Genomic DNA, 13,542 nt, shown 5'->3' with positions numbered 1-13,542 from the left:
TTTGACAAATGCTTGTTGACCATAAATTGACCACTAGATGAATATATGCTCCTTACTGGTGAATGACTGTTCCCTGTATCATTTCCTATTTTTCTCTTCCTCTTTGAGACAAAAATAGTGGTTCTCCTAGTAGCATCAACTTTTAAAGTCACATGGTAATATGTGTGGATGTACTCAAGTTGTGAACTTATCCCAAGCTTATCATGGTTAAGGAGGCTCTCAGAGAGCAGAATGGTAAGGAGAAATGATTTAGTGGAATTTTGTAAAATTGTTACTGAAATCCATATGATGAAACATGCCCATACCTCATGCTAAGGTGAGCTGCTATGTTGCTTGAATAAGAGTGAAATGGAGCCTGTACAACACTGTGATGAAAGTGATTCATCTAATTTAGAATCTTTAGAACTAGAAAATTAGATAAGCAGGCCATTAAGAGTAAGTTAAACTTTTAGGGCTGAAGCATGGAAAGTTTTATATGAACCAATATAAAATAAAGGAAACTGTAATGACTATAAAACAGGGATGGGGAACCTGTGTCCTCGAGGCCACTTGTGGCCCTCTAGGTCCTCAAGTCCCTTTTAACTGAATCCAGACTTCCCTGAACAAATACTGTTATTAAGGGATTTATAGTATAAACAATGCAAATGGAAAGAACAACAACCACAAAACAATAAAAAAAATGAATGTTGCAAAATTATAAAAGACAAGCTTTGTTCCAAAGAACGCATATAAGAAGATACCTCTTCCCATACCTTTGAAGAAATGGCGGGGGGGGGGGGGGGGGGGGGGGGGGGATCGGGGGAGGATCTATGGGTGTGGAATATTGCATCAATTGTCAGATTTTTTTTTTTAATGTATTGATTGGGTTTGTTGAACTTTGTTTTCTCTTTTTAAAAACAAAATCTTTGTTATGTGGGATGGCTTTCTTGGAGGGCAAAGAGGAGCAACAGAAGAGGAAATTTAGCTGATGTAAAAACAAGAAGTATCAACAAAAATTATTTTTAAAAACCTTAAGGTCTTTTGTACTTAACTGAGCTAAAAATTAATTAATTCATTTAGTCATTCATTCAACAATCATTTGTTACATGCCTACTATGTGAAAAGAAGCACTGTCATAAACAGAATAAGCAAACAAAAATCCCGTAACCTAGAAGTGAATTCTAGTCTTTCTCAGCCTTTCAAATTCAGTCAAAAAACATTCTTCCAATACAGCTGCCTCACAACCACCCTTCGATATACATACTTTTCCTGCCTTCAACTTAATACCTAGAGAAACAGGTAGGACTAAAGCGATTTTAAAGTCCCTGCAGACTCTCATATTTACTGTTTAACTCATTTTGAATAGCTCTCCAGAACTTTGTATTTGGGGAGGTCAATCTAGTCTCTTCATCTGCCAATGTGTGGTCTTCAACTAGTGGGCCACGGCAGGAGTGCTGTCTCAGGGTTGGACTAGATGGCCTAAGATGACCTCTTCAGCTCTAGATTAATCATCAATGATCAATATTTATTCAGAACTGACTATAGGGAGGGCACATTACCAGGCATTATATGGTTTATTGAGAAAATTTCAATGACAGCAATCAATTCTAGAAAACTATTCAAGCAATGACTCTGTAGAAGTCCGATTAGGAAGCAGATTATAATTATTAATAAAAATGCAGAGGTTCTTTCCCCTCCCAGATTTCAGCGGCAGGAAGACAAGATGGTTTTCAGCAGAATCAGGAGCTATGGCTTTGCTCCAAGAAATAAATTTGAAACAGAACTTCTGTTAGAATCTAGATATTTCCTTCACAGTAGGCCTCATCATATTATATTCTTCCCAAAGAAAGATTGATAATAACCAATTAAAAATAGTTTTCTAGGGCCTTAGTTGGCAGATTTTGAAAGAACTGCAGATTCTGACCATTCTGTAGCATCGCATAGTTAAGTGGGCTTCATATCAGTTCTCAGTGACTTAATGGGACAAAATGAGAATCCAGTGATAAGAAGGTGAACTCACATCTATCAAATTAAAATTAAAATATGAATCCTGGGTTTGTTTTGCCACTTGATTTGCATGTTTAAATACCATTAATGCTAATAGTACTTGTTTTTTTGTGCATATCAAATGGAGAATAAAGTCCTTAGGGATGATTTTTTAAAAAATCTTATGCAGTTTTGTTTTTTTCATCTAAATCACTGCATCTTAAAAGATTTTGTAAATCAGCTCCTGCTGCTAGAGTTTCTTGGTGTAGAAGTGAGTAAACATTTGGTACATTGCTAAATCAGATTTAAAATTCTATCTTAAATAGGATTTTGCAGCTTTCAGTTTCTTTTCTAAAAATCCTCTAACTGGAATACAAAGCCCAGTTTCAAAATGCAGGTTTACTTTATTGGCAAAATAGAAAATTAAGTTAATTAAAGTGATTCCCATATCTTATTGTCTCCCTGAAACTGGGAACACCTGAGAGTGTGAATAACAATTACTGTTAATAAGTTCTACTGAAAAGGACAAGCTGTAGTAGCTACCTTAAACCTTTGGTTCTGATTCACAGTAATGCCATTTTCTTCTCTTCTTCAAGATGTGTGTGTAATTCCTTTTGTTATGTCTCCTATAGCAGTCCCTTCCTTTACTTTCCCTCCTAACATCATAGACTAGGTTCTGTTCATCATGTACTAAGTTTTAATGGTTCATGGTGTCTGAAGAGGTATGGTGTAAAGGACTTTCAACTTGGAATTTGGAGACCTGAATTTGAATAAGAGGTCTAATGCAAGTCACTTGACCTCTCTCTGCCTCAGTTTTCTTAACTCAAATGGGGTTGGTAATATCACCTACCTCATAGCATTGTTGTAAGAATCAAATAAAATACTGTTTGTAAAGAGTGCTTATCAAAGTGCCTGACATATAGTAGTTACTATATAAATGCTTGACTAGAACTATCCATCATTATTCTAACTCTCACATTTGGTGATTCTATGATAAATATAAACTATTGCCATTAGGAATGTGTGAGTTTGCATTCATCCTATGTGCGTTGGAGTGCTAATCTGGGCTCTGAAGGACAGGCTAGGAATCCAAAATTTGCTGTATATATACTATAAAGTCGATATGAAACACTTAGAAAACTTAAGAGTTGGCTCATCAATAGGTTACGCAGTAAATGAATCAATATCCTTTAAAAATTTGTGGAAGACATCTTTCTTCCCCCTAAGGATAATACTGAATTCCACTGTCCTGTGTTTTTACAGAGCACTTGCAATTGTGTCTGAGGACACAGAAATGCCATTGTTGTATGATGAGGAAGATGATTACACTTACATTGATTCTTCCAGGTATCCAATGAGAACAAATCCTGATTAATAATGCTTGCTAGAGCAGGTAGACAGCACAGTGAATAGAGAGCCAGGCCTGGAGTCAGGAAGACCTGAGTTCAAATTCAGCCTCAGGCACTTACTAGCAGTGTGACCCTGAGCAGGTCACTTAACCCTATTTGCCTCAGTTTCCTCATCTGTAAAATGAGCTGGAGAAGGAAATGGCAAATCACTTTAGTTTCTCTATCAAGAAAACCCCACCAGGCGTCATGAAGAGTTGGACACAAGTGAAAAATAACCAAAAAGCAAACAATAATGCTCAACTTACTTCAGTGTTGATGTGGTTTGTTTGTTTTTCTCTGAATCACCAAGACTTCATGAAACATTGTCTTTTAGCAGCTTGCAGATTCAAGACTGTTAAAAATAATTTCTTTCTAGAACCCAAAATGCACTTTTCTTCCTGAAGATAATCAAAACTTTGACCTTTGCTTTAATAGAGATGATGAAATACCTATTTTGGTTTGATAGTACGCCCCACAAACCAGTACATGTTGTTCTGAAGATACAATGTCCCTACAGGTTATCAGTTGTAGTTGTCTCACTCTCTGAATTGAAATTAATGACCCCATCAATATATTTTCAGTTTTCTAAGTGGCTTTTCCATGTGTAGTTGGTAAAATCCTCTTAGATTTTACATATCATTTGACTTGCTCCTCACTAATGCACTTATCATGAGAGAGAATACAAATAAGGGTTTTGTAAACCTCAGAGCTTCATGTAAATGCTTTGTTGTTGTTTAGTCATGTGTGACTCTTTGTGACCCCATTTGGCATTTTTTTGGCAAAGATGCTAGTTTGCCATTTACTTCTCCAGATCATTTTACAGATGAGGCAATTGAGGCAAATAAAGCTAAATGACTTGCCCAGCTTCACGCAGCTAGTAAGTATCTGAGGGTGAATTTGAATTCGGGTGTTCCTGACCCGTCTCCAGGCCAGGTGCTCTCTCCTCTGCACCTAGTTACCCAAATGCTAGTTACCTATTATCATTCAATATTGTATATTAAAGCTAATGATATAGGGGTCTTATGCTGTGCTAGACTGGAAATTCCATGAAGGCAAGACCATGACTTAGCCAAATTTTGTGTCTCCCCAAAACTTTATTGTATTGTTTTATGTTGCATTTTATTTGTTTCATGTGTTCACAGGAGTGAAGGGGGAAGATGGCAGTATTACCTATTATGTGAATTTCTTGATTAATTCTTAGACATTTTAGGTTAACGTGATAGTTTACTTTTTTTTCCCAAGAAAATGTTCTGTGAAGGAACAAATGGAAGGACTCAATCATGATAAATATACAGGCAAAGCATTGTTTAAGTTTATAATATTTGTACTTCATACCCAGACAAAGCTTCTCAAGAAAAGACCACTACTTTTTATATTTTGGAGTAAATGGAAAATAGACAATATTGTCACCAATCCAGCAGGCTTTTGTCATGGCAAAAAAAAAATTGTACATTTTCTTACCAGAAACCACAAGGCAAAAATACTTGGGTAGATGTACTTGTATTTTTGAAGGATTTTTTAAAAAGAACAATTAAAATTTCTGCAGTAAGAAAAAAATCAATCTGCCTGGCAATTTGAATTTTTAATACTTTTTCATAATTAAAAACATTGTATGAATTTATTAGACAAGTTTTTTAGAAGAAAAATTGACATTGAAATTGCCCAGTAAGATGTCATTTTTAATAAGGTTATAATAAGAGCAAAAACGACCATTTATTTTCAAAAAGAAAGCTTTACATGGCATGTGACATATTCATTTCAGTCATTGTTTTATGGAAGTGATGACAGCTGAGGAAAAGTAGAAAAATTTTAATCAGAAAGGAGTTTTAGAACAATGGTGAGCTGTTTTAATAAAAGGAAGAGTTAGCAAGCCTTACGTTTGGTGGTCTCCAAGCGGTCTCTGTCCAATGGACTTTAACAATGCCTCTGATCGAACGGCTACTTTTGGTGATGTTTTGGGGCTAGAGTCAGATTCTCCGCTCTCCTCATCTCCCATGGCTTTAATATAACTCCCACTCCTCATCCTTCTGCAGGGGATCTCCTCATCTTTACCGCCAGTGGGGTACCCTCCCCATTCATCTTGAGGCACCTGGGACATAGCACAAATATACAACACCATATGAATCTTGTTATATAGAAGGGCTTCTTTCTGGCTGTTTCTTTTTCTGCTATGGATTTCTACCATCTTTTGAAGACATAGATCTGTGTGGTCATTTATGATTTAAAACTTAAGACATAAACAAAAAATTCATGGCATTATGCTTTTCTCATCCTAAAAGGAAACTGAAAACAGAATCAAGTTGAAATGAGAGTCATTTACTGTATATTAAGTATAAACCAACTGATCACTTGAGATTGGGACTTGTACTGAGCTAATGGCTATAGCCAGATGGGCGAGTGAATCACATATCTGGGGAGTAAAATTATACTTCTAGGGAGCAGAATCAAATTGCATATGTCAATTTTTCTAAGAAACGCAATTTCTTGACTCTTTAAAGGAAAGGAAAACCAGAACTCTTTGAGACCAGGGACTGTTTATTTATATATATACGTATATATATATTGCCTCTCTCTATCCCTAGTACCTACTACTATACCTGGAACACATATAGTAGGCACTTAACAAATGTTGTTGAGTGACTGACTTTTATTTGCTCTTTTGTATAGAGGTGAACTGTATGTAAGTTGATTTTTTTCTTGTATAGCATGTTACCAAATAAGATTCCATTCCTGCCCTCATTAAATGTTTCTTTGATATACCTCAACTTTGAGTGCTAACTTAAATATGATGATGAAGTATATTAATAGCTTGCCATTTGTTAGGACAATGAAAAATGTCACATTCCCCATGTTAAAACAAGCAAGCCAAAAAATGGCAACAGGATTGTTGTGGTTGTTTGCTTGCTTTTCCTGTAGTCAAAAGCTTTTTTCCTAAGCTGTGCCTCCTTATACCTCTGGGTATTCATTTCATGTTGTGTAGGTTCATTAACTTCGAACAAGCATCTGGCAGGCCTTGGTAAAGTTGACTATGTGGCCAAATCCATATTTTTGAAAGCCAAGAACATCAAGCAAAAGGTAGTTTTAGTTTGGAAAACAGCATAATATTTGCTGAATTTTTTACACATCAGTCCCAAATAATCATGTTAAGTCATGTGATGAAAACACAATAACCTATACTGTCAATACAGAAAAAAAATAGGCTTCTCTGGGAATAGCCATTCCAAATTTTCTATTTCATGAGAGAAATTTAGAACTCCATATTATAAGTGTTTTTAGTCAGTAAATTTCCTCCATCATATACTTTTCTAAGTACAGTTATTTACTTTATTTATCTTTTTGAGAACTAGGTTTGGAATTTGAAAGAACTGGGTTCAGATTCCAGTTCAGATACTTGATAGTTACATGACCCTGGGTACATCGCATGACCTCAGTTTCCTTATCTGTAAAATAAGGAAAATGGCAACTATATATAGGTCATTGTGAAAGTCTTAAAACTCCATGGACCACAAAAATGCCGGGCTTATCTCTACCTGGATTCTAGGACAGAGCAATCTCAAACAGAAACACACTATTTCCTGCTCATGCTGAGCACAAGCAGGACTTGTAGTTTCTTCCTGGAACATATATCCTTTTCAGGTTGGCCATTTGTGGGTAGGACCAAAACCTAGAAGTTCACTTGCCCTTTTAGCGTAGCCTCATCTTTAATCTACCTAGACTCATTTGCCAGATAATTTACATATTTCTACCACTTTTACTCTCCTTATTTCTGTGACACTGAAGTCCTGTCCCTCCAGAGCAAATTTCCCTTCTTTATCTCAGCTGTCTGCTTTCTCATTTGTATTCACATCCTTCCTCTTCAGTGTTCTATTCTACATCTGCTTTCCCTTACACTAGAACACCTGCTCCATAATTACCCGTTTTTTTCATCTTATATCAGTTCCTTTTTGGCTCCTTCCATTATTTGATACTCCATGAGACCTGGCTCCCTCCTGATGACACTGAATCTCTGGCTTTCCTTTCTAGATCTGACTGTCCTCTTACTCATAACTCCATTTCATTGGTGAAGCTTGGAGAATCAAAAAACTCTCTGTTCCTTTTCTTACTTCCAGACTCTTCCTCTCTTATCATCATTCAGTAACCTTTCCTCTTTTAAGGTTCATGCAATCCAAATTTATCACCCACTCCAGATTTCTTCTTCTTCTTCTTCTTCTTCTTCTTCTCCTTCTCCTTGTCCTTCTCCTTCTCCTCCTTCTTCTTCTCCTTCTCCTCCTCCTCCTTCTCTTCTTCTTCCTCTTCCTCCTCTACCACCACCACCACCTCCTCCTCCACCTTCTCTTCCTCCTCCACCTCTTCCTCCTCCACCTCTTCCTCCTCTTCTCCCTCCTCCTCCTCTTTCCCCTCTCCTGACTCCAGGACTAGTGATCTATCCACTATGCTACCTAGCTGCCCCTCAACCCTTCTTGAATAAAGTAAATTCTATACTATTCTCTACCTTCTAATACTTTGTTCTCATGTTCTATCATTGATTGTGTCTTGCCAAACCCTAACCCTGAATTCTTTCCACCATCTAGTTCTTTCACTTCTACTTGTACATTACTGAATGCAACTAGAGGAAATAATGAAACCATGCTGATGGGATCTACTACAAATTTATTTTAGCTAATGTCTACTGGGCCATCACTGCATCAAGGCACTCCTCTTCCTCCTCTCTCTTACTCACCACAGCAGCTATTCTAAATGTTTTCTTTTCTCCTCAAGCCTTCTGTACCATGCATCCTTTCATGTTCTCAGGTGAGGACTTGCACATATTTCACAAAGAATAAAATAAAATTAAGTCATTGACCAAGATCACCCTTCCTCCTTTTACAACCCCCTATTATTCCCAACTATCTTATCTTTCACTAAAGTCTCTGGTCACAATGGTGCCCTTCTGCATCAACTTCCTTTCCATATAGAATTGTTTGATTCTGATCTTCCCATCTTTTCCTGCAGACTGCCTTCACCATTATCCTTACTTACAAATCTTTACCCTTTCCCTATCCACTTGTTCCTTCCTTCCTTTCTTACAAACACATCCAACTTTCCCTCATCCTTAAAAAATCCTCATTAGATGCTTTTCTGCCTGCCAGTTCTGGTCCTATGATCTTTCCTCCCCTTCTCAGCTATATTTCTTGAAAAAGCTTTATCATTCAATGCCTCTAATTCCTGTCTCTTCTAAACCCTTTGCAATCTGGCTTCCAAACTCATTTAACTGTAGAGTTAGGAGTAATCTCTGAATTGTCAAACTGAATGCCCTTTTATTAGTCTTCATCCTTTTTTGACCTCTCTGTCATGTTTGATGCTATTGATGACCTTTTTCTTCTGGACAGTATTTCCTTTTTGAGTTTTTATCACTCTATCTTGGTTCTCCTACCTCTTTGATGGCTTATTTTCAGGATCCTTTCCTTGATCTGCATCTCTGTTCACTAACTATAGATATCCCCCCAAGGTTCTGTCCTTAGTCCTCTTATCTTTTCTCCCTATATACTCACATTTAGTGATCTCAACTCCCATGAGTTCAATTATCACCTGTAGGCAGCTGATTATTAAATGTTTATTTAACCTTAGTCTCTCAATTGTATTCCATTCCCTACATTACTATCTTTCTGTTGGCCATTTCAAATTAAATATCCCCAAAGAATCTCATTAAACATGTCCATATAGAATTCATCTATACCCAGATACACCCTTCTTCTAAACTTTCCTGTTACTGTTGAGGGAACCACTCTCTTTTCAGTTACCCACGTACATAACCTTGGTATAATCCTCAACTCCTCTCAATCACCACAAATATCCCATCAGTTGGTAAAAATCTTGTTTTTCTCTATAACACCTTAAAAGTATGTTTACTTCTTTCTATTTACACATGCCAACTCCAGTTCACACCCTCATCATCTTTCTCCTGGACTATTGCATTAGCCTTCTGCCTTAAGTCCTTCCCTCTTCTCATCCATCTTCCACACAGGTGTCAAAACAATTCCTTAAGCATAGATTTGACCATAATGGTCCTCCCCACTCAATAAACTTCAAAGGCTTTCTATTACCTCTAAGATTAAATATAGACTCTTCTGCTTGGCATATAAAGCTCACCACCTGGCCTGTTCCAATCTTTTTAGTCTTTATTCTTCTCCAGGTTATACCCCTGATTCTCTGTCTTTTCCTACAGTGCCCCACAAACCTCTTCACTCTGCAAGCCCACTTTGCCCCTGGACTTCATGCATTCAGGCCCTGGTGGCCTCTCTCTCTCTAATTGACTGGTTCCTCCTAGAACCTCTATTTTAAGGAGGACACCTAGGTCAGACTTAATCTTCATACCTCTCCAGATTACCTTCCTGACTTCTCTCAGACTCTGGATTTTGTCTACAATGCTTTATGTCAGGTGCCTTCATATCCCCCCCTTCTCCCCTTCAGCTCCCTTTTATGTGTTTTCTTGACTCATTAGAATACAAGCTACTTGAAATCAGGAGTTTTCTTTCTCCTTGTATTTATATTCCCTGCAGTTATCCCAGTGCCTGACACATAGAAAATACTTAGTAAACGTTTGACTTGACTTGATTGAATATTATATTGCTCCCCTCCACACACTCTAACGTCTCCTCATGCGGGCCTATCTGATGTTCCTCATGAACACATTAGCTCCCTGTTCTGTCTTTACACTGTCTGTCTCCCATAATGTCACTTGAACTCCTACTCTTAGAATGCCTATCTTCCTTTAAGACTGCACTCAACTACTCTCTCATGTAGAGGAACTTCCCTAGTCCCCAGGCTACTGGTACCTTCTTCTGTAAGGATGCCTTCCACCAACTCTATGTTTGTTTCATATTTATTGATTAATTTCTGTTTATTTTTCTTGCATCAGAATATAAACTCTTTGAGGACAGAGACTGTTTTTTTCTGCCTTTTTATATCCTTGTTAGCATAATGCATAGTATATAATAAATGCTTAATAGATGCTTATTGAGTGATTAAAATGGGATAATATAGGTACAATCTTTTGTATATCTTAAAAGCACTATATAAATATGAGTAATTATTATTATTAACAGGTACTGGAAATATTTGTGATTTTCTCATTCTGAGAAATTTCTCCTATCCAGATAGATCTGTAAACTTTCTATGATTTAGTAAATAAGGTTTTAAGAGTGTTCTGAGGCACAAATTAAGTGATTGCCTAGAGTCACACAGGGAGTGTCACAGGTGGGAAATATTTAAAAGTATTAATTATCCAGTCTCCTGGTAATAAGGAAGGCATAACATATATTCTGGGTAATGAAGTGAATGGAAGGTAAAGGAAGGAGTGACAAGATGAAATTGTTGAACCACTTTCACAGATTTCAAACTAAAGGTCTGATTCTTAATTTATATGAGATCCTGGTTCTGGAAAGGTTTGGACTCCAACTTTTAAGGTCCTATCAAACTCAGAGGTTCTTTGAATTCTATGACTGGATGGATAGATTTTACTAAAGGATCTCTTGGGAATTTACTCTTTTTAGCAAATAAGAAGGAATGTTCTATTGTGTGTAAAAATGTGCTAGGTACTCTGAAAGACAAAACAGATAAAACAATCCTCTTGCTTTAAGCTCATAGTCTTAGCTAAAGGCATAAAATACAAATATAAATGACTACAATGTTAATGTAACCAATTTATATGATTAGAGTTATTAAAGAGATAACAAAGCAAACTTCCTTGTGAGTCAACATCTTTGTGAGTTAAGACTAGTCGTTAATAACAAAGAGACAGGAGAAACTTCATGGAAGAAATAATGTTTGAGTTGGATTTCAGAGAATGTATAGAAACTAGCTCAACATGGGATTTAGTGATAAAATGTTAGCGTCTCTAGGGATGTGGCTTTTATTTTTGTTTTTACAACTCTATGTACATTGTAGCCTAGCACACAGTAGATCCTTATTAAATGCTTGTTGATTGATTGATAGAGATGGAAAGGATCGTGAGGGATTATCTGATCCATAGATCTCATTTTGCAGAGGAAGTAAATGAGGCCTAGAGAATGACTTGCTCAAAGTCACAACATATCTGATTTTTGAATTCAGGTCCCCTAACTTCAAATCTATTCCTCGTAATGCCTTATCCAAGTGAAGAAGCGAGAGAGGAAATTCCTGACACTGAATTGTAGTTATTCGTTCATGCCCAACTCTTCTTTGTGACCTCATGGACCATATTGTTCATGGGGTTTTCTTTACAAAGATACTGGAATGGTTTTCCATTTCCTTCTCCAATGAATTAGGGCAAACAGACTTACCCAGGGTAACAAGCTATTGAGTGTCTGAGAGTGGATTTGAACTCAGGTCTTCCTGACTCAAAGCCCAGCTCTCTATGCACTGAATCATCTAGCTGACTCCTTATGGACATATTGAATATCTTATGATATTTAGGACTCACAAAGTACTTTATAAATATTATTTTATTTTATTTCATTCCTACAACAACCCTGGGAGGCAGGTGCTATTATTAGCCCCATTTGTCAAATGAAGAAACTAAGGCATATAGAGGTTAAGTAACTTTAACTGAATTTTAACTCAGGTCTTCCTGACTCCAGGACCAGCACTAAATATACTTGGCTACCTAGCTGCCACATAGATCTCTACATCTTGTCTTTCCCATTGGAATTTGAGGTAGGCTGTGCAAGTCAACTTAACTTCTGCTTGCCATAGTTTCTTCATCTGCGGAGAAAGTTCTTTGTAAACCTTGAAGCACCATATAAATATGAATTATTATTATTATATTTGGGGGGGATATATCAAGAAACATCTCTTTCTCCGTAATGATACAGTATTACTAACAATCTGTCACAGATTATTGCAGAGTATCAAAATCTATATTCCAAAACAGGTAAGTGACTTTACAGCTTCCAAATAAGCAAATAAATAAAACATTTTACAATAGTTACCAGACCCTGAAATCCCCATCTGCAGACTTTTGCAATTGCTAATTGTGACTAATTACCCTAATTATCGACTTGCATATAGTGATGAGTACTGATATTTATAATTTCCAAAAAGCTATTTTTCCCCCCTGAGATGGATGTTAACTCACATTTTAGTATGTGAGGAAAGTTATAGATTCATAGGACTTAGAACAGGAAGAGATTTTGGTCATGATCTGTTCCAACTCTGTAAATCTATTCCAATTTTGTAAATTCTCTAAATGAGGAAATTTGAGATGCAAAGAAAAGTGACTTGCCCAAAATCATACGGATAGTAAAGAATAGATAATAGCTTTCAATTAAAAGTCTTCTAACTATAATTTCCCAGAAAGGAGAAGTTCTGTTGAGTGCTAAAAGCTATATCCCCTTAGGAAACCTACTTCAAACAAACAACCAAAAACCCAAAATTAAACAAACCCCAAAACCTTCTACACTGGAAGAAGAAAAACAAACCAAGGATGAGATTTTTTTTTTAATCAATGCTCTTTTCTTCCCAAAGCTTATCTGAGAACAATGTGTTATTTCTATTAAATACTGAGGTCAAAGTCCCCAGTAGACAGCTATCTGGGGGATTACTTATCTGAGATTTTTGCCCAGCACCAAGCACAGAGTGGTGATCTAGTTAACTTAGTAGAGAAGTTCTCAAACTTTTTGGTTTCTGGATTCCTCTATATTCTTAAAAAATTATTGAAAACATTAAAGAGCTTTTGTTTAATGTGATTTGTCTGTGACATTTACTGTGTTAGAAATTAAAATGGATACATTTAAACCTATTTATTAATTTATTTAAAATAACAATAACATACCCATTACATATTAACATGAAAAATAACATTTTCCAAGACTTAGTGAAAGGAGTGATACTGTTTTACATAGTTTTTTGCAAATCTTCATAATGTCTAGTTTAATAGAAGACAACTGGATTCTTATATCTGCTTCTACATTCAGTGTGTTAGGATAAGTTGGTTTAAGTATATAAAGAACATCTGGCCTTGCATAGATACATAGTTGGAAAATGGAGTAGTATTTAATAAGTAGGTAACATTTTGATATTATTACAAAATGTTTCAGATCTCAAAAACCCCTTGAAAAGGGTCTTGAGGAACCCCAGAGGTCTGTGGATCACACTCTGGAAAACCTCTTGTCTAGAATTTAGATTTTTCTCTGGGAGATGTTTAATGACCAGAAACTGATATCAAAAAAAT

At 36.4% G+C, this 13,542-nt stretch overlaps 1 protein-coding gene across 1 annotated transcript in view; it reads right to left on the bottom strand.

The window, feature by feature from the left end:
• The window catches only part of DLGAP2 (DLG associated protein 2), a 529,819-nt gene that overhangs the window by 146,760 nt on the left and 369,517 nt on the right, over window positions 1-13,542 (bottom strand). The window contains exon 4 of the mRNA XM_072634360.1: window positions 5,231-5,442. Coding sequence (XP_072490461.1) covers window positions 5,231-5,442 — 212 coding nt within the window. The remainder of the gene's footprint in view (window positions 1-5,230; window positions 5,443-13,542) is intronic.

Source organism: Notamacropus eugenii, chromosome 1 (genome assembly GCF_028372415.1).
Source record: "Notamacropus eugenii isolate mMacEug1 chromosome 1, mMacEug1.pri_v2, whole genome shotgun sequence".
Taxonomy (NCBI): Eukaryota; Metazoa; Chordata; class Mammalia; order Diprotodontia; family Macropodidae; genus Notamacropus; species Notamacropus eugenii.
The sequence above is the reverse complement of the archived record's forward strand: the minus strand, read 5'-3'. Positions and strand labels throughout refer to the sequence as shown.